This window comes from Sminthopsis crassicaudata, chromosome 2 (genome assembly GCF_048593235.1).
Source record: "Sminthopsis crassicaudata isolate SCR6 chromosome 2, ASM4859323v1, whole genome shotgun sequence".
Taxonomy (NCBI): domain Eukaryota; kingdom Metazoa; phylum Chordata; class Mammalia; order Dasyuromorphia; family Dasyuridae; genus Sminthopsis; species Sminthopsis crassicaudata.
In genome coordinates, this window is record NC_133618.1 from 425,128,711 (window position 1) to 425,154,635 (window position 25,925).

The window sequence follows — 25,925 nt, forward strand, 5'->3', positions numbered from 1 at the left end:
GAGGTTTCATGCATATGACTCTGAAGTCTTGTGATACAAAAGAAGATCATAACTCAGTCACAGGAACTTAATCAGAATGGTGGCTCTGCCAGAGCCCCTCCTAGACAAAACTTGCTCATCTGTAAAATGGGACAGGGGTGGACAAAATGGCCTCTGAAGTCCCTTGAATCTCTAGCTCTAGGACACTATGATTTTCTTGGCCAAAAGAGTTAAAGGTACTCTCCTCAGAATCACTATGAATTGCTGCACCCTTTTCTTCCTGCAAAAGCATGTCTCTCACCAATCTGCATATAGATAAAATTTCCTGTACTGATCCATGCTTGACTAATAAGTATATAATTGAATGCTTCCTATGTACCCAGTGTTTCTCTTGACCTCAAATGCTGACCCAGGGAGTTTTTTGATCGCCTGCACATCCCTGGATCAATAGAACTACTCTTTGCTGACTGAGAGCAATGAGTCTGTACATAATGAATAGTGAATGGGGGATGGGAAAGGATCAGAGCTGGAAGAGCCCTGAGAGATCAGCCAGTTTGACAAACTCCTCATTTTGCAGAGGAAGAAAGAGATCCTGAGAGTTTAAATGATTCACTCAAGTTTATACAGGTAATATGCATTAGAGGTAAGATTTGAACCCATAATCTTTTGACTCCACAGTAAATATCATTTCTGCTGTATAAGAAGAGGATACCATAGCCAAGTATAACAGTATACACCTGTAATCTCACTACAGCAAAGACTGAGGCTGGCAGATCTTTTGAATTAGGCTTCTGAGCTGTCAGTTGGGTGCTTATATTAAGTTTAACATCATATACTGAATCCCAAGGAAGAGAGGAGGAACATAATGGAGAACCAAGCTGATTAATGAAGGAGCAAACTAGTTCTGAGCAAAAATAGAGCATGTCAAAATTCCTGTGTTGATCATTAGAGTGATTGAGCCCATGAGTGGGCCTTTCCAGTCTGGGTGAGATAAGACACAATCATTTTTTAAAAAGATGAGGGGGGGGAAATATCACAAAAAAGTCTTTTCTATCTCCTGATCCAACTTATGACATAAAAATCTAGCCTTCTTAAACTTAAATCCTACCACAATTGCATTCAGATATGACCTCTCCCTCCTCTCAAAGGGAAAAACTTTTGAATCTCACCAGGATTTATACAGTTAATCTCTCTGCCAAGGAGGAAAAGAAAATGCTCCCAGGTCATTATCCCTCATGCCAACTTTCAGCTGAATGACAAATGAAACAGCTGAGTTTCAGAATAAGCGACATGATGATGGTAAAGATTATGGAGTAAAATGTAGTGAATATCAAAGCAACATCTGTGTCTCTGTCCTCCATGAGGAGAAATTTGGCAAAGACATCAAACCCGCTTAGGCAAAATTGAGCATATGGAATCAATCCAAATCTGGGGACTCTGGAGGAGGAGATAGCAAATGAAAGCAAAAAAATTGGTGTTGTTCTCAAAGGAATAAATTAAAGATTTGGGGCTTTAAGCACATAAATATGAACCTATATACTTGTGAAGGTAGTGGGTCACTTAAGAATGTGGTCCTTCTAATAAGAATGAGGGAAAACAAATTCTCACTTGGTGCTGATGAGCAGAATCCAAATGGTGACAATGTTACCAAGAAATATTCCATCTTATTGTATCCTACCATGGATATGACACTAATACTTTTCTCCCTTGCTTACCATTTTATAAAATGCAAAATTTACAAAAAGTTATATACACAAAAACTATGACAATGGAAGTGAAGTAATCACAAAAGGACACCAGACTGTGAGGAATCAAAAAACCAATAATGTTCCAGGACAACAAAAAATGTACATCTACCCTCATCATGTCAGTTGTAGATTCAGGGAACTATTAGGGCAGAATGTGGTACTTCTCTGATAGTGGCAGCTATATAAGGGGTTTTTCCTATTTTCCCTTTATTACAAAGAAAATTCTGAAGAAAGTAGATCTTTCAAAAAATAATTTATTAGGGTATAAAGATATTTGATTGCATTTACATATCATACTTTGCTTAGCATTTCCCAATTAATAGGCACTTTTTTTTGTTTCTAGTTCTTTACTATAACAAAAAGTGCTGCTAGAAATATTTTGGCATCAATGGATCAAAGGGTATAGATACAGGGTAATGACTTTGGAGGCAGAGTTCCCAATTGTTTTCCAGAATTGCCAGACCAATTCACAGTTTTGCCAACAGAATTTCTTTGTGCCTATGAGAGGGTGTGTTATTTCCAGAATAACTTATGTAAAAACAAAAGGCATCAATAAAACTCAGAGAGGGATAAAGAGAGATAAGAGAGAAAGAATAAACACACTAGATTCAATGATGCTATGTCTTCCATTGCTATAAATAAACTTTTTAAAAACTCAAAGCTTACAAAGTACATTCATATCTTTGTTTTATATCATAGTCATTTCCAGATATTTGTCTCTATTATGGGAATATTCCCTATTAAAAAGGAAAATATTTAAAGAACTATATAAATCATTCCACACCTATTCTACCACCTCAACAAAGATGTAGTACATATGTCTTCTTCCCACTTTTCTGTGAGGCTGGGGATGGGTTCAAGAAGTATTATAACTAGGATCTTAGAGACTCTAAAGTCAAGGAATCAAGACATAGTAGAAAAATGTCCTTGAAAAAATAAAATACTATAAAGACTTTTTAAAAAGTGGCTTTGGAGTTAGGAGAGCTAGGTTTATATGCTGGCTCTGACAAATACTATCTGTGTGACTACAGGCAAGTCTCTTGATCTCTCTGAACCCATTTCCTCATGTGTAAAGTAGAGATAATATTATTATTTCTACCTATCCCTCACACAGTTGTGATGATAAAAGTACTTTGAAATTTTAAAACACTATAAAAATCCTAGTTGTATTTATTAGCTGAAAAAATAGCATAGAAATGAAGAGACATTCATCATAGAATCTGCGGCTTACCTGTGATGTGATCCTAGGGGTAAGACATTTCATCTCATCTCTCTAAGATCCAGTTTACTTATTTGTCCAATGAGCAAACTGGCCCAGATGATCTATGAACTCTCTAATTCAGGACTGATATAGTTAAAATGTATCTGTGTGAAGGATCTAGAATCTTTTAGATTAGGACCTCTTAATCTGGGGTCCATGGACTTCAAGTAGTTCATCAAAAAATTATACCTATAAAGGTATAATTCACTAATTTCTAAATGAAATTTGATATTTCCTTTATTTTGAAATTTAAAAAAATGTTTTGAGGAAGTTCCCCAGACTGTCTATGGGTCCTTTTCACAAAAAAAGTTAAGGACTCCGGTTTTGAGAGAGGGTACTCGGCCACCACTAAGTATGATCAAAAGCAGGGGTTTTCAAACTATGGCCCGTGGGCCAGATGCAGCCAGCTGAGTACATTTATGCAACCTGCCGGTTATGGCAAATGGGCTGAGGGGCGGAGACAGAGTGTGAGGTTATGTATTTACTATAGTCCAGCCCTCCAATAGTCTGAGGGACAGTGAACTGGTGCCCTATTTAAAAAGTTTGAGGACCACTGATCAAAAGTGTGAAGGGCATACACTTCCTCTGATACTGAATTTTATATGGGCTTATATTATTATTTAATTCTTCACATACATTATATCTTGTCTTTTTAACTTGGCTGTTAGTCTCTCCACAAGAAAGGGCTGGGATTTCTTCTATATTTGCCAGAGTATCTCCCACAAGATGAGGCAAAAATTATTTGGTAGATTGTTTGGACCTCTGTAATTGCTAAATGAAACCCCAGAATGTTTAGAACTAGCAGAACAAATAGGCTTTCAACTACCTTAGAACCATGTGCACAATGCAGACTACCATGTGGCTCTGGGAATACCATATGTATTAGAATGTTTGCATGTTATAAACTTACATAAAGATAATAATGACCTTCCCCTTGTTTATACTAATTATTTCATCAAAACACCTCAGTTGGGGTAGAAAGTACAATATTATACCCATTTTGTGAGTGACACTGAGACCCAGAAATGTTAGGTGATACAGTCACACAGAAAGTATCGAAGCCAGGATTCAGATCCAGGTATTCCTGTATTCCACATGACAACATTGAGAGAAACATCACTGACATAATGCACTTAATTTTCAGGTTCTTTGTTAAAACATTTGTATATTATAAGAGGTAGCATGGTACAATATAGAATACACTGGGCTTGTAGTCAGAAAACCTAGAGTTCACTCCTACCTCTGATGTTTATTTTGCTATGAATATAAGTAAGTCACTCAATTTCTTAATCTCCCAACGTCTTAGTTTCCTCATCTGTAAAATGGTAATTAAAATATCTTTAACAGCTTTACCACATGTGTGTTTTGAGTACTATGTATTGTATTAAAATACCTCACAAACTATAAAGTGTTATATAAACATCAACTATTACTAGTTATTCCTAGTTCATCATCACAACAATGGCTGGAATTTAGGTTTTATGTTTTATGACTTACAAAATGTTTTATAAACATTGTATTTAATCCTCACCATAATTCTGAGTAATATTCTTATTATTCTCACTTTACATACAGTTGGATTACAACTTAAGTCTCCTTGAGATATATCAAAATACACTCTAAAGAACTGCTTCTCAAGGAAACCAAATTATCACTCTGCAGAGGATATTATGGCATATTTAGAGAATTCTAGAGAATCAATTTAAAAGTTACTAGAAACAACAACTTTAGCAAATTTACAGGATATAAAGTAAATCCACATAAATCATCAGTATTTTCTATATATTACCAACAAAGTACAGCAGCAAGAGATATAAAGAGAAATTCCATTTAAAATAACTGTAGATAATATAAAATATTTGGAAGTCTATCTGCCAAGACAGAGTCAGGAACTATATGAACACAATTATAAAACCCTTGCTACACAAATGAAGTCAGATTTAAACAACTGGGAGAATATCAAGTCCTCTTGGGTGAGCCGAACTAATATAATAAAAATAACAATTCTACCTAAATTAATTTATTTATTCAATGCCATAGCAATCAAACTGCCAAGAAACTACCATACAGAGCTAGAAAAAATAAAAAAGTTCATCTGGAAAAACTAAAGGTCAAGAATTTCAATGAAATTTATGAAAAAATGCAAATGAAGGTGAGAAAGCAGTACCAGATCTAAAACTATTATAAAGCAGTGGTCAGCAAAATCATTTGATACTGGCTAAGAGACAGAGTTGTTGGTCAGTGGATTAAGTTAAGTTCACAAGACACAATAGTCAATGACTATAGTAATCTAGTATTTGATAAACCCAAAGTCCCTAGCTTCTGGGAAGCTATTTGATAAAAATTGCTAGGAAAATTAGAAAATAGTATGGCAGAAGCTAGGCATTGACCAACACCTAATACCTTATAGTAAGATAAGGTCAAAATAGGTTCATGATTTAGATGTAAAGAGTGATACTATAAGCAAATTAGAAGAACAAAGATAGTATCTTTCTATCTGTGGAGAAGGAAGGAATTTATGACCAAAGAAGAATTGGAGTATAGTATGAAATGCAAAAATTGATAATTTTGGTTATATTAAATTAAAAAGGTTTAGTATAAACAAAACCAATGCAGACAAGATTAGAAGGGAAAAAAATCTTTACAGCCAAGGGTTCTGATAAAGTCCTCATTTCTAAAATATATAGAGAATTGACTCAAATGTATAAGGATATAAGCCATTCTCCAAATGATAAATAATCAAAACATATGAACAATTTTCAGATGAAGTAATTAAAATTATTTCTAGTCATATGAAAAAATGCTCTAATCATTGTTGATCAGAGATGTGAATTAAGACAACACTAAGGTATCACTATGTACCTTTCAGATTGGCTAAGATGACAGAAAAAGATAATTATGAATGTTGGAGGAGATGTGGGAAAACTGGGACACTAATTGAGTTTGTGAACCAAAGGGCTATCAAAATATACATACCCTTTGTTCCAGCAGTGTCTCTACTGGGCCTGTATCCCAAACAGATCATAAAATAGGGGGAAAAAACCCCACATGGATAAAAATATTTGTAGCAGCCCTTTTTGTAGTGGCAAGAAATGGGAAACTGAGTGGATGCCCATTCATTGGAGAATGGATGAATAAATTATGGTATGTGAATGTTATGAAATACTATTGTTCTATAAGACACAATCAGCAGGATGATTTCAGAAAGATTTGGGGAGACTACATGAACTTAGTCTAAGTGAAGTGGTAGAACCAAAAGAACATTATACACAGCAATAACAAGATTATGTGATGATCAACTGTGATGGACGTGACTTTTTCAATGAGGTGATTCAGGCCAATTCCAATAGACTTGTACTGGAGAGAGCTATCTGCATTAAAAGAGAGGACCATGGAGACTGAATGTGGATCACAACATAGTTTTGTTTTGTTTTGTTTTGTTTTGTTTTGTTTTTGTTGTTGTTTATTTGTTTTTACCTTTTTGTTGTTGTTTGCTTTTTTTTTTTTTCTTTTCTTTTTTGATCTGATTTTTCTTGTGCGGCATGATAAATGTGAAAAAAATATATATAGAAATATAGCACATATTTAACATATATTGAAAGAAAAATTTGGAACACAAGGTTTTACAAGGGTGAATGCTAAAAGCTATCTTTCCATGTACTTTTAAAATAAAAACTATTATTCAATTTTTAAAAAGAATTGCTTTTCTAGAAGTAAGAGAAAGATTAAATCCAAGGACAAGGAAGAAAACAAAAGAAAACCCTAGTTCTGGTGAAATTATGAATTGGGTCAGCTATTCTAACAAATAATTAGGAACTATGAAAAGAAATGTGGATAAACTCTTTGTATCTTTTGAGCCAGTAATCTCACTACAAGGCATAGACCCCAAGAAGGTTAAAAAAAACAAACAACACAAAAATCATAAAAATCTGATACACCATAAAATATTCAGGGCAACATTTTTTGTGGTAGCAAAGAGTTGAAAACAGAATGAATGTCTACCAGTTGTAGAGTAGCTGAACAAATATGTTAGGAGTATAATAACCTATTATTGTGAAGTAAAATGACAAATATGAGAATTCAGAGAAACATGGGAAGATTTAAATGAAATGTTATAAGATAAAAGATAAACCACATATAAAAATAAATATATCAAATATATGTGTGTATATATATATATATATATATATACATACAAAAATGTAAATGAAAATGAAAATAATTGAAGAAACAACTGAAACATTTTTCTGCTCTCAGCAGGAGAGAGCAGAATGTTGCATATACTGTCATTCAAAGTAGTAATTCATTATATTCTTTGTTTTAAATTAATAGTTTTATATTATTATAACTATGTTATAAGAAAGAATTCAATCTTACAGTGATTAGGACATTCCAAAAATTACTTATGTAAGGAAAAAAATGTGAAGTATCAAGAATAATACTTATCTTTTAAAAAGGGAACCACGCTATCTAAAACACCAGCATTCCCAACACAAAGATCATTGAGAGAGAATCAAAAAGACCTAAGATTTGGGTGCTAGGTTAGAGTTATAATTGTTGTCTGCAATAGGAACACAGAGATAAGCACTGAGAAAAGGAATATTAGATAAGAAAAGAAAAAGGCCTTTGGAGCATGAGAAGAGAAAAAAGAGCTGAAAGAATTTACTTCTATATCAGAGATGTATGGGGTAGCCAAGTAGTATAAGATAGAGTGCCATGTGTTGAGTCAGGAGGACTCATCTTCCTGAGATTAAATCTGGCCTTAGATACTTACTAGCTGTATGAATTTGGGAAAGTCACTTAATTCTGTCTCAGTTTCTTCATCTGTAAAATGAATTGGAGACAATTCACTCCAATTTCTTTGCCAAGAAAACCCCAAATTGGGTCACAAAGAATCAGACAAACTCAGAACTGTATATATTCTTGGCTAATCAAGAATTGAGGAGATTTTCAAATAATTCCCAAATAATGCTAAAAAATCAGGCCAAATGAAAGATATTTGAAAAGAATAATAGATTTGAAGAATCAGAGATCTTAGCTTTGCTATTTAGTAACTTCATGACCTCAGGCAAATCATTTTAACATTTCTGAGTTCCATTCTAAGCAATTTCCTCCTTGGTGAAGTGGGATGAACAACAACTGCACTACCTACCTCACAAGATTGATGTGAAGAAAGTATTCTGTAAATTGTGATAGAAATGGGAGTGGTAGTTATATCTAAAAATATGTATCTCCACCCTGGAAAATGTCAATGTCAAATGGAAAGTCCTACCTATACTAGAGGGTGTGGGAGAAAACTTAGATTGCAGGCAGAGTAATAGCCAATAAAGTATCACTGTCATCCTCAAGCATCCAATGTGCTGATCTCTTCAGGAGAAGATCGTGGGAGAAACCTTAACTTGTTTTTGTTATTTGCAATTTGGAACTATGCCCAAAAGGCTATCATACTGCACATACCTTTTTAATTTTATTTTAATTTATTTATTTATTTTTGTTTTCCTGAGGCAATTGGGGTTAAATGACTTGCTCAGGGTCACACAGCTGGGAAGTGTTAATTGTATGAGACCAAATTTGAACTCAGGTCCTCCTGACTTCAGGACTGGTGCTCTATCCATGAGCCACTTAGCTGCCCTTGCACATATCTTTTGATCCAGTATGTCTTTACTGGGTTTATATCCCAAAGAGCATAAAAAAAGGGAAAGGATCCATATGTGCAAGAATGTTTGTGGCAGCCCTTTTCGTAGTGGCAAGGAACTGGAAACTGAGTGGATGTCCATCAGTCAGAGAATGGCTAAATGAGTTATGGTATATAAACGTTATGGAATATTATTGTTTTCTAAGAAACGATCAACAGGGTGATTTCAGAAATGCTTGAAGAGACTTATATGAACTGATGTTGAGTGGAGTAGAACCAAGAGTACATTGTACACAGCAACAAGATTCTGTGATGATCAACTCTGATGTGATGAACTTGGTTCTTCTCAACAATGAGGTGATTCAGGCCAATTCCAATAGATTTGTGATAGAGAGAGCCATCTGCGTCCAGAGAGAGGACTACCTTGACTAAATGTGGATCACAATATACTATTTTCACCTTTTTTGTTGGTGTTTGCTTGCTTTTTTTTTTTTTTTTTTTCTAATTTTTCCCCTTTTTGATCTGATTTTTCTTGTGCAGCATGATAACCGTGAAAATATGTATGGAAGAATTGCACATGTCTGGCATATATTGGATTGCTTACTGTCTAGGAGAGGGGAATGGAGGAAGGGAGAGAGAGGGATTTGGGGGGATGTAGAAGATTGTCTTCGCATGTATTTTGAAAATAAGCTTTGATTTTGATCTTGTTGTTCAAAGGATTCTAAAAAGTCTTCTCCAACATTAATAACTATTTGAAAGGCCATTCTACAACATTCAGTTTTCCTTATGGTCCAGCTTTCACCGTCATATACTGCTACTAGAAAAAAAAATAACAGCTTTGATTATACAGATCTTTGTCAGCATCATGATGTCTCTACTTTTTAGATTTGCCCAGATTTGCCATAGCTTTTCTTCTAAGGAGCAAGTACCTTTTAATTTCACGACTGTGGTCACTTTCTGCAATTGATCTTGTAGATCTTTCATAGTAATACTAAGATGTTTGTCCTTTTCATTCTCATTTTCTCTTGCACAAATGTACAATGGAGTTTTACAGAGACTATGTGCCTATGATGACATTATCATTCAGATGGTTAATGGAATATGTGCTTGGGTATTCTTGTGTTTTCTAGAATTTCAAGTTTTTGGAGATTAACTAAATACATTCTCAGCACTTCTAATATGCTTTTGCTAGTTATCTTTGGTTATACTCATTATAATCTATATAACAATTATCTACTAGTAGATTGTTTTTTTGAAATCCCAAAATTTTCCTTGTGCTATGTGAACACAAAAGAACTTTACTCTATTGCCTTATTTTGCAATGTTTTTCACAAACATTTCCATATTTATACATTTTATCTAAAATTCATAGTAGAACTTAATATTTTAGTAAAATAAAATAAAATTTGTTTTCCTTATATTTAGGGATGGATATTTGGCTTAAAAAAAGAGATTAGAAGACTGACTCAATTTCCTCAGTCCATAGTATTCACATGAAAAGATGTAAAAAAAAAAAAAAAAAGAAACTGATATATTTTTCCCTCAGTTTTATAGATGTTCACAATAAGTGAACCAATACTTTCCAAATAACTAATATATGATATTACAAAATTACACATAGCTAAATTATCCATTCAAAATACAAAACAGACCAGTGCTTTTTAAGATAACACGAAAAGTTCTCTGATGTAATGTTATTACACAAGTGGTGAATACAAAGACGTTCTAGAATAACTGTGTTCAAATCCTGACACATACTGGCAGTATGACCCTGATCAAAATCACTTATTCTGTCGGATAAGAGTAGTCTGAAAATGTAGTCTGGAAAACCCCTTGGGGCACCCAAGAGTCAGGAAGACATGATTTCAAAATTATTTTCATAACAATACTAAGTCATTTTAATTTCTAATATGGTCAATATACTTCCCATATAAACAGAAGCTCTTTGGGGAAATTAAATAATTTTTAAGTGTATAAAGGTGTCTAATGATAGCATTTAGGGAAGGGGGAGTAGAGGAAAGAAAAAAAAAAGAAAAAAGAAATTTACATGATAATGTTATATGTTTAAAATAAATAGCAAGTTGGACACAATAGATTTGCAGTTTCATATGCAATCATCTTTTTTATACTTTGCTATAGAAATAGATGTTTGTTTTATTTTACAAATTAAAAATAAATTTTAAAAAATTTAAAGAGTATAAACAGAATCCTGAGCAGGCAACTGTCTAAAACAGAGAATAAATTAAAGAAAAGGTGCCAACCTGCATTGGGAGAGGGAATCTCCTCATTGAGGAGGTCCTTGAAGGAATGAAATGCTGGAACAATCCTTATCCCTTTAAGGATTTAAAGCATTTTCTTCCCAACAACTGTGACCCTAATGTAGGGCTTTCCCAATTTATGAAGCTTCCCTTCCCAGTCCTCTCTTCACATCATTCTACTCCCCTTCTTGCTAGTGCCTTCCCCTGAGATTATCTTCCATCTAGTTTGTATTCTATTAACATGTTGACTTCTCCAAAAAAACTGTGAGATCTTTGAGGGCAGGGATTATTTTTGCCTTCCTTGATATCTCCCATACCTCCATTTCTTGGGTTCAAATCCTAATTTGGTTATATAACCTTGAATAAGTCTCTTTCCTCATATGGGTTTTAGTTTCTAAAGCTTTACAAGAAAGGATGGACAAGATGATTTCTCAAGTCAGTTCTAGCTCTGAAATATATGAAGGAGCTCTGAAAAAGGAAGATTTCCTTTACCCCTAAATAAAACAAAGAAAAAAACAACAGTACAAAAATATTTATAGCAGTTCTTATTTTAATAAATAACTGGAGACCAGCAGTGACCATCAAGTGAGAATGGCTAAGCCAATTATGGCATATGAATATGATTTAATATCATGATATAAAAATTATAAAAGAGATGTTGTTTCAGAGACATATAAATTATTGCAGAGTGATAAGCAGAAGTAGTAGATGGATATATACAATAATAATACTGTATAAAGAAAAATAACTTTGAAAGACTTAAGAATTCTGATCAATGCAATAACCAAACTAGACTCCAGAAGACTGATGATGATAAGAGGTGAAAGAATTAAGGTTCAGAAGACATATATTTTTCCATATGGTAAATGTGGTAATTTGTTTTACTTGACTGAATATTTGTTACTCTGGCAACTGGGGGTACACTGTAGCGAGTATTAGGCTAGAGTCAGGAAGACATGGTCTGAGCCAGCTGTGAGACCCTGTGCAAGTCACTTAAACCTGTTTGCCTCAGTTTCCTCATCTATAAAATAAACTGGCAAAATACTCCAATATTTTTTGCCAAGAAAACCCTAAATGGGATCACCAAGGATCAGACATGACTGAAATGAGAAAATAGCAACAATTTTGTTACAAGGGTTTTGTTCTGGGTTTGGTTTGGTTTTTACTTTGGAGGAAAATGGGAGGGAGGAGGGAGATAGTCTATCCAAAAAAGAAAAAGTGTATTGAAGCATTTTTTTTAAAAAATGTACAAAAAAGAACAAAATGCAGGACAATACTGAAAGTTACATGTTGAATTGATTACAAATTTTAAAATAAATGTAAAATCTACATAAGACAATGTATACATATACATTTTTATTATAATGTTCAATTTAGTTGATGCTAGTTTTAAAATTAAAAAAAATCTTTTTGAAAAGAAAAGAAGGTCTCAATCTTTGAAAGTGGCCCAAATACCACTCCTTATTTCTCTAGTTCCCTGGGCTAAATATTTAGTCTAGTAATTTTTCAGCTTTCCCTAAGCTCTCCAGCACTAGGCCAGCAGCATCAGTCTATTCATAAGATCTGGAAGACTAGATAGAAGGGTACTTTTTGGCTTCATAGCAACCAGGGGCCCCATCACCCAGTTTCCCTTGCCTACTTCCTTTGCTACCTCAGCAGATACCACCACTTCCTCTAGTACTGTGGCTACCCTATACCTCCTCTTTGGTGCAATGTCCTAGCAGTGGGGCCCAGGGTAGAGCTGAGGGTTGGAGGTAGGGTGTGGTGAGTATAAGAAGTGCCATAGGATTAACAGAAGTGCTTTAGGCACAGAACTTACAGTCCAGAGATAGGCAGAGATCCCAGAGTTAACTGTTAGTAGTCCTTCCTTGGCTGCTTGACAAATATACAACTTTCTTTTTCCTTCCTCTATATGATTCCTTTTCCTCTTTTCCATTTCTTTCTTTTTTCCTATCTCCCTTTTTCTTTCTTACTTCTCTTCTTCCCTATCCCTAGGGACAATTAGGAGGAGTACCCCTGGCATTTCCCAATTCTATTAATGGCACTCAGCGCCTTAGCCTTGATGATTATGGTCCTTCAGACCCACATGCCATTAGCTATCACGAGGGAATACATTATAGTGCATTGAGGTTTAGTAGTTGATATTAAGTTCTGTTGTTTCTGGGATTACTGGGAAATTACAGAGCAGTGGAAAGAGTTTTGAGACTTGTGTCAAGTGTCCTTGGTTTGAATCCCAGCTCTGCCACTTATTACCTTTGTGATCTTGAGACAATTTCTTAGCCTCAGTTTCCTTATCTATAACATGCAAGGATATGTCCACTATGTGGTCCTTCCAACTTGGTATTTATGATTCCATTTTACTGTAAAAGGTTTGTGACAGTGATGTCAAAGAAATAACCTTTAATGGGTGCACACAGCTACCCAGGAGCCAGCTCCCAGTACAGGGTATGCCTGGTCACGCAGTATAAACATTTACAGAGGCAGTACAGAGAGAATTCCTGTATCTTCCTTTCTAGGACCATGGGGGCTAGGAATTGAAAGAGTTTCCAAGTTTTATTCTCAATCCAGGGCTTATGGGATATCTGGAAATTCAAGCCATTCTAGGGGTGGGGAAAGGACAGGAGAGGAAAGGTAGATATTTAACTCTCTTCAAATCAACTTAGCTTTAGTTAAAGCTATTTTCCTGGTACAAAGAACTCAGTCTTACAAGTGGAAAAGTCAATTCTTTTGACCCCACTGAAATTCAAAAGGCTTAATTTAGTCAACATAATCTCCCAGAAAGCTCAAATAATCTTAATTTTTTAAATTGTCAGGAGCTTACTTAAATGGTATGGCCTTCTGTTTGAAAAAAAAATTTTTGTTTAAAGGAAATAAGGTTATTGCCTTTGTACAGATCCTTTTTCCGGAGGGGGAGGGGGATGGGGAAATAGCACATGAAAGTGAGAAGCCTCTAGTACTCAGACATAAAAGGAAGTAGAAAAACATGCTTTAAAAATATTAGGCAGAAGAGAAGAATAAAGGAAAAAGGCTTCCTCTTTATTAGACCAAGAAGAAAAACTCTCCTCCTAGATAACCCTGGAAAGGCATAAGCTTATAAAACTTTTTTTTAAAAAAATCAACTTATTTGTACTGAGAGGTCAACCACAATTTGGGTTCTGGTTTTGCCATTACCCCACTTAAGTAAAGAAAAATTCCTATTTAAGGATCACTCCAAAATGTTAGTTTAGCTTTGATCTACAGGATGTTTAAGTAAGTGGCAAAAGCCACTAGAGGTTATCTTTAAGAGCTCCATGGAGGAGTTATGAATTACCCCAAACTGAAAAAAGAAAAAGTTTAAAAAGGCATAATACTCAGCTGCTAATATAGGCAACATGGTATATTGGGGGTGGGAAGGGAGATTCAAATTTTTTTTTTAAAATACTGAATTTGGAACTAGAGAGGTTTGGTAAAAAGTCAAGAGTGTATACTTACATAACCTATGTGGCCCTCACAATCTCTCTGAGTCTCATTTTCCTTATCTGTATCATAATGGAGTTGGATTGCATTCCCTTTTGGTTCAAAATCTATGCCATACCAAGAAAACACAGATATGGATTTTTTCAAATATCTATTATAACCATATTGAACACTACAAAAGGTTGGCTAAAAATACTTCATCCCTTTGAGGGGACAGATTGTTGTTTGTTGTTGGTTTTTAAAAGGAGTTGACATTTTATACTAATCCAAAGTGAAGAAACAGAATCAATAATTAGATGCTACAGGAAAGCAGGATTCAGTTCTATTTAAAAGACAACTTTCCCAAGGAATTCACCTATCCAGCAATGTACTGAGATGCTTTCTAAGATAGTAAACTCCTAATCACTGGAAGTGTGCAAGTACATACTTGAAGGCATTTGTTGAGAATGGTGTAGAAGAGATTCCTATGCTGAATAGGAATTTTGAACTAGATAACCTCTGAAGTCCCTTCTAACTCTAAGATTTTAGGATTGCCTAGAAACAAAGAACACAAGCATCAATCAAGGCAGGACTGGCTTAACCAAGTACAAGGTAAAATGAAGTCATCTCTAAATGTCAGACATATGCAGGGTCAATCTTTCATTTAGGGAAAGTAACCACCTGAAGAGTATTAAAAAAAATTTAGGCAGCAATCACTGTCATCTACCAGCTAGAGGAGTCACATGTGATGCTAGAATTTTAAAAATGAGCAAGCTATTTGGGAGGAGACAGTCTGACCATGTGATTTCACTACTCAAAAAATTCCATGTGTCCCAGTTGCTTCTACAATCAAGCACCGATTTCTCTGATATTAAAAGTCCTTTACTAGTTCTAATCTACCTTGCCAGCCACATTATACATTAGTCCTCTTCATATGCACTATAGTCAAGCCAAATTGATCTTATTCTTTCTCACTTACACATTCCATAGCCTGTCTTCATGTTTTTCATAGGTTGACAGCCATGCCTGGGAAAATGTCTTTTCTCAGTTCATGGAATTCCCAGTTTCTTTAAAAGCTCTGCTGGAATGCCTCCTTCTACATGAAGTCTCGTGAACCTCAAAACTCTAGTGTTTCCCCTGTCAGAATATGTTAACTACTATGAGTTTTCACACACTTCTATATGTACATTCCTAGTAGAATGTAATCCTCCAACAGAATGTAAGCTTTTTGAGGACAAGGACTGTTACATTCTTGGCTTTATGTCCTTAGATCCATTAAGGGTGCTTGACAGGCAGCAGGGAAATGTGATTGACCAACCTAGAAATTAATACAAAACAGGGGAATCCCTGAGCAAGAAGAAAGCATCAACTAAAGCCAAATGAAGACCACCTACATTAGCAAGTGTAGGGGACCTTAAGCAGCTAATTACTTCTATGCCTCATTATTTTTCTTTTCATCTCCAACTCCTTGGAAGTGAGAAAGGAGAGTGTACCCAAGTCCACTCAGCAGATAATAGATTGTAAATGGATTCCGAGTACCAATCTATTATTCAGATCATCAACCCAAATCTAATTATTTCATTTCTTTGATTCAGGAGGAGGTAGCTATTCTCTGGGGAAAGTCCAGGCTTTTCTGTGGCAAGACCACTCAGCACTCCTACATGCTCTTAGAAAAATCGATAAGCAATTACAAGTAGTTGAAATTTGAACTGACTGTGATTTTAGTCACTGGGTAAAAAAATTAAGGTAAGTTTATTCTTCTCAACTGTAAAATGAAGAATTCAACCAAACTGAACCAAGTGAAGTAGATTCAAGAGTTCCCAGATCAAAGTCTATTTTATTATATTCAGTAAATCGAAGAGTAGGAAAAGTCTAAGGGATTATGATTAGGACAAGGCAAGGTCATCATCTGGAATCCACTCACTCGGTCAACCTAGAATCCATATATAATAGAAGCCATATTATATGGACGCAAACAATCTTCTGGGTCACAATAGCAGATCCTAGACAACTGGTCCCCTGGGTCAGCTTTAAGGGTTCAAACTTCCTGTATCCTGTTTCCTTTCACCTAGATTTCAGACCTAACACTTGGACCTGATTTCTTTCATCCCCCACCCTCTTTCTACTGAGACCCAAGAAACAGTAGGGGCAGTGGGGATTGGATGGGGCGGGACTTGCTCCCAGAATAACAGTCCAGAGTGTACTCGTTGCTTCAAGCCTCTTCTTCCGAGTCTTCTCCCATCTCCGTTACACTTTACCACAAGGTAGCTGGAGCAGAAAAGGATCAGAGGCTAAAACTGACCTTCCCAAGGCCAAAAGACTATTCCCGGGAATTGCCCTTACCTACCTTAGCATCGCGCCTTGCTTCTCCACGCAAACTCTCTACCTGTTGGAACTGTCCCCAGACCTGAAGATAATCCCCGCACCCTGGCCCCGGTTGTTAAAACATTGCGCATCTGCCGCCCCTGAGCGGGGATTCCCAGTAGCTCATAACTCGACTCCCGGTGGTCTCCAGAAACTGCCCAACACATTTTTCCCACCCTCCCGCACCCACCTTGTAAACTTTACCGAAGGCTCCATCGCCCAACTCCCCGACGATCTCCCACACTTCGTTTGGGTCTAGATCCCGACGGACGTGCTCATATTCTCGAGACTTTCTCTTCTCGAAGGTGGAAAGCCTTAATATACGGCGGAAGTTGGCAAAAGCCATGACTCCGTAGGGAACAAGCTGGCTGGGGGCGTGCGATGCCGAGGGTGCCTAGGCGCCGCTAGGGGCTAAGCGAGGTGGCTCGGGCCCCCAGCTCCGTAGGGCGGTGCCAACCTCTGCACCCCGGCGGCGAGCGCAAAAAGATTGAGGAGGGGTGGTACGACCAAAAATCCTTAGCCCACCTCGTTTTGCACCTTACGCCTCCCGGGAATGAGTTCCTTTTCTACTCCTTCAGGGTTCGCAAACCCAGTCAAGCTCGCTGCTGGAGAGGACAAGGGCTGGGATTAGGACTCTGGGCACCCGGAACAGAGCAGGCAATGGAAGCAGCCTTATCTCCGGCAAGTGATCTCCAAGCCGCGGCAATTTCGTCTCTGAATCCAAAGGCGCAAGTGCGGCACGCGCCCCTTCTCCCTGATACACACCGGCATCAACCGCGGCACAGCTCCAAAAGCTGAGCTCCAGAGGGGGTAGTTCGAAGATTCCGAATAGGAGTCGGGAGCCCGCGACTCCACCTGCAGGGAGGCCAGCTGCACCACGCCAGCTTCCCATTGGCTGCAGGAGCCAGTCGAGTCCGCCCCTTCGCCGCAGGGCCCTCTGGACACTGTAGTTGGCTGACGCCCTCTTTTAAAGAGCCTGGTTTGGGATTTGAGACAACTTGAGTCCCTAGAGCATCGATTTTAAGCTAGAGTGATCTTTGGTCCCCGTGAGTGAAGTCCAACTCCTTCATTCATTTTGCTGATGAGAAAACTAAAACCCTGAGAAGTTAAGAAACTTTCTATGAATCACACAGCTAGGAATAGCTGGAAACTATATCCTTGCAACAGATCAAATATGGACTAAGTCGTCATTTGGACCAAATCCCACCAACCTTTTGTATTTCCAAAAGGAATAAAATGAACGATTTTAATAGAATGGCAAAAGGAAATTTTCGATGATGTTAGGGGAAGCTTTAAAAAGGGCCCTTAGATGAAGATGAAAATGGTTCAATGGTCCATAAAGAGCACCTACCTCTCATTCCCAACCTCCCTAGAAGGCTAGAAATCATTCACTAGTCCAACTCTCTTCATTTTAAAACTTAAGGAAACTAAAGCAGTCACATACCTAGGAAGTGGTGAAACCTGGACTTAAACCCAAGTAAGTATCTGAATTAGAAGTGCATTTTTTTTTAATTAAAGTACTTATTAAGTGTTTATTAAGACAAAACTGTAGAAATATAAATGTATACAAAAAACGAGATTGTACCCATTTTGTTCTGGCTCATAATTTCATCTGTATAGCTCTCAGGAAAGAAACTCATATCAATGCAGAAAGCAACTTCTGCAATTTATAACTGCTTGAAGCAGAGCTTAAGCAACTTGTCTAGTTTCACAGCCCACATGTCAGAGGCACTTGGATATTCCTTTTTAATACTCCATTATATTATCTGCAAGCAATCTCCTGGTCAAAAAAGCAGGTACATACCGTTGTCAGTTCCTTTGTCCTATTTCTTTTCACCATTTATCCACTCTGAAATTGGTTCTCATTCTTTCATTCTTTCTCCTTTTGTTACTTTTGTTACATAGAGCTTCACTCTAAGATAGTGAATGAGTCACTTGTGGCCCCTACTTACTAACCAACTACTCATTTAGGACTTCATTCCGAAATTAACTGGAGCTAAGGTAATCTGGGTCAGTTTTACAAGGCCAAGTTATACTTTAGAACCTTGAATGGCTACAATGTTCCAAGCCACAGATCACTTAAAAATGATACACAAAATGGCTAAGAATTTGGTGCAGTACTATCCTTTCCTGTTATAACAGCAACTGCAAAGCAGCAACACATTTCTTAGTGTTTTTATAACTATTCCCTTCCTTATCCCCAATTCCAAGTCTGTACTTTTCTTACAACTTCTTTAAATCCAATCTAAAATTATCTAAGATAAACTGAGAATCCTTTTTCATGCTGGCTAGTATTTTTTAAACATGGGGGATTGTGAAATTGTTAGATTCTTATGTGAGATTTTTAAACAGGTCCCATTATACTATACTATATATATATATATATATATATATATACATATATATATATATACATTCTCTCTCTCTCTCTCTCTCTCTCTCTCTCTCTCTCTCTCTCTCTCTCTCTCTATATATATATATATATATAATATACGTATATATACTACTTGGATAGTAGTACAGGAGTAAGAATCAACTATCACCTACTCTAAGCAGCATTCTTGTAATTTACATTCAGTAAGTAGGCCAGTATTGGTCTTGAAGATTTCATCCTCTCTCTCTTACCCCATCTCCTTCCTGATATGCCGGCAGCAACATTTTTCTAAAACACCAGTTTGGTTTTGCTTACTAAAGGATCATCCTCCCAAAACACCTGATTTGAGTTTTTTGCTTTTGCTTATTTTTCTTTGTAGAAAAGTCAGTTTTTCCTTAAGATAAATAAATGAAATTAAATAAAAATACAAAATACAAACTCTTTAGCTTGGGATTCAAGACCCTTCCTAATTTTTCCAGTCTTACCTTGGATTGTTATCCCTACATACAGCCAGCCCAATAGTTTGCTTACTATCCCCTTCATATTCTTTGTGATTTCTCACCATAAGTTTCCTGCACTAATTACCACAACCCAAAGTAATCAGTCCCTCCATTGGATTCCTGTATCCTATATCTATTTCACTCTTTTTGACACATTATGTAGAAATATTGATACCATTCAAATCTATATGTTTGTTACTTTGCACATATTTTTATCTATGAGTATTAGGGATTTGTACATAATTGAGGAATTGTTTCTACGGACATTTCAACTAGGCAACTCTTTAGTAATGATAAGAACTCTGAAATTCAAGTCATTATTGTAGTTCAAAGGCAGAATCCTCTATTCTATGTTGCCTAAGTGACCAGTTACAAACAGAATCAAATAGTGACACAATGAAAGTGAAACAAGGATCATTTCTATGGTATCTCTACTTAGATAAAATATATTGTTTACTATCTGTGAGAAATGTCAAGGCAGTGTCAGAATATTTCCATGTTCTGGATGTGCACAAAAAGCACACTCTGAATGGTAAGTACCTTCAACTTCATTAAGTCATTCAGATACACTGACTCAGTTCAGAGGCCTTGGGAGAGATATTAAAATTAAGTTACCTGCTTTTATGGAGCTCATAATCTACCAGTCCAAATAAAAGAGAGATTCTCTGAAAACAGTGTGATCCTCCAGATATTTTTTGCAGATGACCTTCTTTTGACTTCCTCAAGTCATGGCTCAATAGTTTGACCTAACTATTCAGACATGAAAAAACAAAGTGGAGGAAGATAATCTACTGGCCTAATTGATTAGTCTGCCCACAGAGATCATCTATCTATATAACTACCTTAGAAAAACATTGCAGATAATCAGATGTGGTGGCATATGTCCTTGCTCCTGGGGGAAGCTGAAGCTACAAGAGGGCTAAAGTAGATTATATATTTACATTAAATCATACACTAATATGGTGAGCCCCAATAAAGAGAGACTATCACTAGGCTGCCTAAAGAGTGAAGTGGCCTAGGTCAGAGCAAATCAAAACTCTAGAGCAGATCAGCATTGGGATTGGGACTGTGCACTTTTAGCATGGATGAGATAAAGACTCAGGCTAGAGAGAAAAGGAGAGGAAACATAACTGAGTAAAAGAGAAAAAGAAAGAGCAAGAAAGGGAAGGAAAGAGGGGGAGAGAAGAAGAAGAAAAGACAAAGGGAAAGGAAAGGAAAAGGAGAAAGGAGGGAAAGAAAGAAGGAAAAAAGGGAAGGTAAAGAAAAGAGGAAGGAGGAAAGGACAAGGGCTATAAATAAACATGGGGGAAGGAAAGGAAAAAAGGGAGAAAAAGAGAAGGTGAGAGGGAGAGAAAGAAGGGACTATAAACAATTAATGGACCATACACAATCAAAAATCTAGACAGAACTGAAGGCAAAAAGCAGAATGGACTGCATTTGAAAAATGCAGTTCTATCTTAAACTATCCTGTAAACAAAAGCCTGTCTTCCCCCCACCCCAGGCCTTTTAAAAATTAATATTCTCCCAGAAATGCTCTATGACAAAGTATGAAACATAACAATTTCCAAGAATTAAAGCTACAGAGTGCACAAAGGGCAATGTCAGGAGAGAAGATATAAAATGGGATGCAGTATAAGACCAACAAATGTGTGTCTGAAAAAGGACCAATCAATCAATGGATAGCCCATGTGCTCCACTAGCACACCCCATAATGTCAAGAAATCTAGAGGAAAACCTCTATCAAAGTTGGAACTAGGATCTGAATCCTCAGGTCCCAAATTCAAATATGGTAATTCTCCCACTATGTTGCCACTTCCTGACAACACACTCTTTCTGGCTCAACTTTAGCTGTCAGTAAGCTTGACTATATATGTATACTTCAATGCTGGACCACCATGAATCCTTCTTGGCTATAATCATAAGACTTCAAAGCAATCAAAAGATTTCAACAAGCCATGACTTAAAGCAACTCCAATTTTCCGAGCTTCAGTTTCCTCATTTGTAAAATAAAGTGAAAGGGGTAAGGTTTCTTTCAGCTATAAATACTATGATAGGGAAAAGCAGGGGATAATTATTAAGAGAGGTATTATAGATGTATATATATATATATATGTATATGTACATAGATAACTATAACATCATAAACATCCATTTAATTATAAACAACTGGGGAATGGGGGTCATTCAACATTGGGAACTGACCTAGCAATGTGTGACATTTGACTGCTGGCCATTCTACCACAATCTACCAAAATGTAAGTATACATGAGTGTATGCACATTTACTTTGTGTAAGAATCCTTCACATTTTTCAATCTATGGTATACTGGAGACATTCAAGAAATACTTAAATGCCTCAATACTTCTTAATGAAGGATGGATCTCTTAAAATAAATGTGTGTGTTCTCACCATCATTGCATATTGAAACTCATTTATACATCCTGTGTAATTTTTGTCCATTATCTTCCATAAACCCTTATCCTACTTATTATTTATGCAATCTTGAGCAAGTCAAATTTTCTGCATCTCAATTTTACTCATCTGTAAGATAAGGGAAAGGAATAAGATATACTTTCTTAATTTCAAAGGAAAATGAGCCCTTGCAAAGAATCCCAAGTATACCAGAAATTCAGTGAATGTTAATGGCCTTCTTGGAACATTGTGTCATTTTATTGTTTTTATGAATTACAGTATAACATATGGATAAGCACTAGAGAAATATGTATCCTTTTCTTCTTCAGATGTAGTCTTCTATCATTTTCTTCATCATGTGACTGACTTGAGCAAGAACCAAATTATGATAGTGTTTGACATGCTGGATTGGGATGCCACAGGAGAGATCGGCTTTGATGAATTCTACATGCTCATTTGTGTTTTACTGTCACACGAGGTAGGTAAAAATCATTTTGATTATAGATATCAAAGCATCTACTACAATTTACCACATCTAATCTAAGATCCAACAAAATTTATCTTTCATTGATCATGCTTTTCAAAAAAAAAAAAAAAAAGATTAAAGACTTTTTTGTCTCTAGATGATTTAAATGTTTTGGAACAAGTTTGGACCCCCTTGCAAATAAAAAAAAAAAAAGACTAAAAAACTTCTTACTCTCTGCTCTCTTGGGAACAACAGACTAGTGAAAATGAAAAGTTCTTTAATTAATGTCTAAAAGACACTCACTAACCTGATATATCTATTTCAAGTTTATATTTACATTTCTCTAAACAGAATCACTTGGAAGAGCGGTTTATTTATCGACATTCTCGGCCTGTATTTGAGCTGCTTGACAGAGAAGGGGCACTCAGAGTTAGGTTAAGGCAGTTCGAAGCTTTCCAGTTCCTCTTCAATATCAGGAGGCAGGAAATGAAACAGATCTTCAAGAACTTTGATGTTACAGATGATGAAGTGAGTTCACAAATTCCAGAAAGGTGGAGTGGGATGCAATATTCTCTCCTAAAGGAATTTCCCAAATAACTTCCAACAAATCAAGTTGCAATTTGGTATACTCAAGAGTAGAAAAGGTATCTATAAGTGTTTAGTGCTATGGAGGATCTAAAAAATTGATGGAATGGCTCATTCCCTAATTTGTAACCTAATTATAGAGAGATTAGCATACAAAGCCATGAGCAAGTCACTTAAACTATTTGCAAAATGAGGTTAGAGTAGATGACCCCTAAAGTCCTTTCATCTCTACAACTGTGATCCCAAGAATTAGTACTTATGGTTTAGCATCTGTTCTCTTAATTATATGTATAAAAGAACTCAAAAAATGTAAGGCCTTGGCATTTTCTGGATCAGTCAAAAGACAGGAAAAATCTTACGGAAAAAAAAAAAAACAACAAAAAATTTAAGCTGAGCTTTAGGCAGGTAGGAAAGATGACACTCTAAAATGAGAAAAGATTAAACAAAGATATAAGGAAGGAATGTGTTCAGGAAATAATTTGATCAGCCTAGATAAGAATTAGATGATCATACTGGACAGATGAGTGCCATGTAGAGGATATTGAATACTACATAGAAACTAAAACTTGAAAATCCCAGGTGTGGATTTGATAAAGAAGCCCTCCTTTCATGGCCTTCCCTTCTAGGCCACTTCTGTCTCTCCTGCTGGAAAGTAAAGAAAGAATAAGAAGTGCCTATGATGTACTAGAAACAGTGCTAAGTGTGTTATAGATAGGTCATTTGATCCTTATTGGAGGATTTGAGGATTTGATCCTCATCTGGGAGGCAGTTGCAAATGGGGAAACTGAGGCAAACAGATTAAATGACTTGACCAGATTCACAGGGAGGAAGTATCCTAGGTCACATTTGAACTCAGGTTTTCTGATTCCAGTTGCAGTTCTCTATCTACACTGCCATCTAGCTGCCAAACTCCCCATAGCTCTAAGTGGCAAAAGAAAAGCCTCTGTGGCAAATGGTCAAGGAAATAAAGTTGCCCTCTGGGACTTTGTAAAGCACTTATAGGAGCTGTGAATATTGAAGCAGCCTTTATAATCTAGAGTCCACTCAAAGAGGTACAAAGTAGGGTTCTTCCTTCCTCTGATGTTCACGTCACATATTGAGGTTTCCCAGTACCTACTTTAAGTTCTGTTTGAGGAATTACAGCTTGTCTGTTTTTTTTTTAAATAAGAAATAACTATTACCCCTTGCCTTCTTAAAGGGTAATATTTAATTTTCCTAAATTTTTGTCTTTTGTTTTTCTCAAACACAAGCGTCTTAATTACAAAGAGTTCAAGTTGTTTACTATCTTCTGCCTTGACAAACATCAGGAGAGGGAGAAATTGGAGAGAAGTAAACATCTGCTCATGAAACAGAAAACTGTCTTTGAAAGGTGGAGAGAGGAACACAGAGCCAAGAAATGAATATTTTTATTATTAAAAATAGATCTGAAAATACAAAGTTGAAAACTTAGAATTTACTTCTTCCATGGGAAATTACAAGGAGGGTGAAATCAAACTTTCATGCAAGTAATCAATAGGCATGTTCATAAAATTTGGAGGTGTGACACCAGAGCAATGTAACTCACAGGAGTCACTCAAGATAGTACAGTACTGATTAGAATTATCACCAATTTCTCCCACTAGACATGCCCCAGTTCCCTCCTCAATAACCTAATCAGACACCAGCCTTACTGGGAGGCTGAAGACTGACAAGGACAAAATGTTCCTGGTTTATCACAGGTCAAAGGACTATACCTTAATTATAAAGATCTGAGGTTTACATTCTTCTCAGGGTCACATTGCTCTTTGAAAAAGTCAGATGCATACAAAAGACATCCCTTTACTTTTCAGGCCCTATACTCAGCACCTGTTTTTTTAAATGATTGTATGAACATAGCTAAGCTACATGTGCCAGGACATGGACCTAAGGTTCATGATTAATCCTTTTTTAAGTCTATATTTTTCCATTTCATGGGGGAAAAATGAAAGTCTTTTCCCTTGAAGGCATCATAAATTTCAATTATTTACATTTGCCCACCCTGCCCAATCTTGAAGAAAGCTGTAATCACTGGCTAGTCCTGTTCTTTTATTATGAACAATTTCAAGTTCTTTTAAAAGAAAGGTTTTAGGAAACAAAGGATTTTCATTATGGGTTAGGAATAAGGAAGAATTAATTATTTTTATTTTATTTTATTTTAATTTTTTTAAATTTTAATTTATTTTAATATAGCACCCTCTCATCATGGATTTCTAATTATCAGTGTGGCATTTTTCATAGATATGAACTGATGTTTCATTGATTTCTTTTGCTTCTGTACCAATATTTACTGTTACCTTCAAAATGAATTTGGGGAAGATCAGCGTTTAGAGAAATTTACTCCCAGATCACTTTCATTCCATTCCTTTAGAGTTTTGTTATAATGGCTGATCGCCTGGATGCCCATAATGCCTAATCACTAAAGGAATGAATTGTGTACTTTACCCTACTATATATGTTAGATACCTCTGTGTTATACATGAAAATCTCAATTTTGAATTTCCCCTTTTGGTACACAGCTTTTCATGAAATAGAGAGTTAATCTTTCACTAATAACATTCTCCTACTTCATTCAATAAAACATGGAAACAAATCATTTATTGTCTTAAAATTAATCACTAATCATGGGGTTTAGCATTTAGCCAAGTGAGTAGATCAAATAATAAAGTTCAGATACCCAAGTCACAAAGAGGCAGACATGACTGAACAATAAGATACATGTGTGTATTGTATATATATGCATGTATGTATGTACATATACACACATAAATATCCAGACATTTCTAACTGTGGCAAACTACAAAAACACATCTCTCACTATGAATACGTAAAAGCATACTTTTTTAGTTCAAATTAAATTTGAGAATTTGTCAAAAAGAAAACCCTTACCAGG

General features: G+C 36.0%; 2 protein-coding genes across 5 annotated transcripts in view; one reads left to right on the forward strand and one right to left on the reverse strand.

The window, feature by feature from the left end:
* Positions 1 to 25,925, reverse strand: part of STK10 (serine/threonine kinase 10) — a 149,134-nt gene that overhangs the window by 112,234 nt on the left and 10,975 nt on the right. Inside the window, exon 1 of one of the 3 annotated variants that reach the window (XM_074292067.1) lies at positions 16,871 to 17,548. The exons of 1 other annotated variant lie outside the window; for it this stretch is intronic. In XM_074292067.1, coding sequence (XP_074148168.1) covers positions 16,871 to 17,026 — 156 coding nt within the window. In that variant the 5' untranslated portion in view covers positions 17,027 to 17,548. Of the gene's footprint in view, positions 1 to 16,870; positions 17,549 to 25,925 lie in introns of those variants that run through there. One more of the 3 variants, XM_074292066.1, reaches the window with a different exon arrangement.
* Positions 19,811 to 25,925, forward strand: part of EFCAB9 (EF-hand calcium binding domain 9) — a 41,641-nt gene continuing 35,526 nt past the window's right edge. Inside the window, exons 1-4 of one of the 2 annotated variants that reach the window (XM_074292074.1) lie at positions 19,811 to 20,086; positions 22,296 to 22,444; positions 22,784 to 22,960; positions 24,268 to 24,454. In XM_074292074.1, coding sequence (XP_074148175.1) covers positions 19,951 to 20,086; positions 22,296 to 22,444; positions 22,784 to 22,960; positions 24,268 to 24,417 — 612 coding nt within the window. In that variant the 5' untranslated portion in view covers positions 19,811 to 19,950 and the 3' untranslated portion in view covers positions 24,418 to 24,454. Of the gene's footprint in view, positions 20,087 to 22,295; positions 22,445 to 22,783; positions 22,961 to 24,267; positions 24,455 to 25,925 lie in introns of those variants that run through there. The other variant, XM_074292075.1, reaches the window with a different exon arrangement.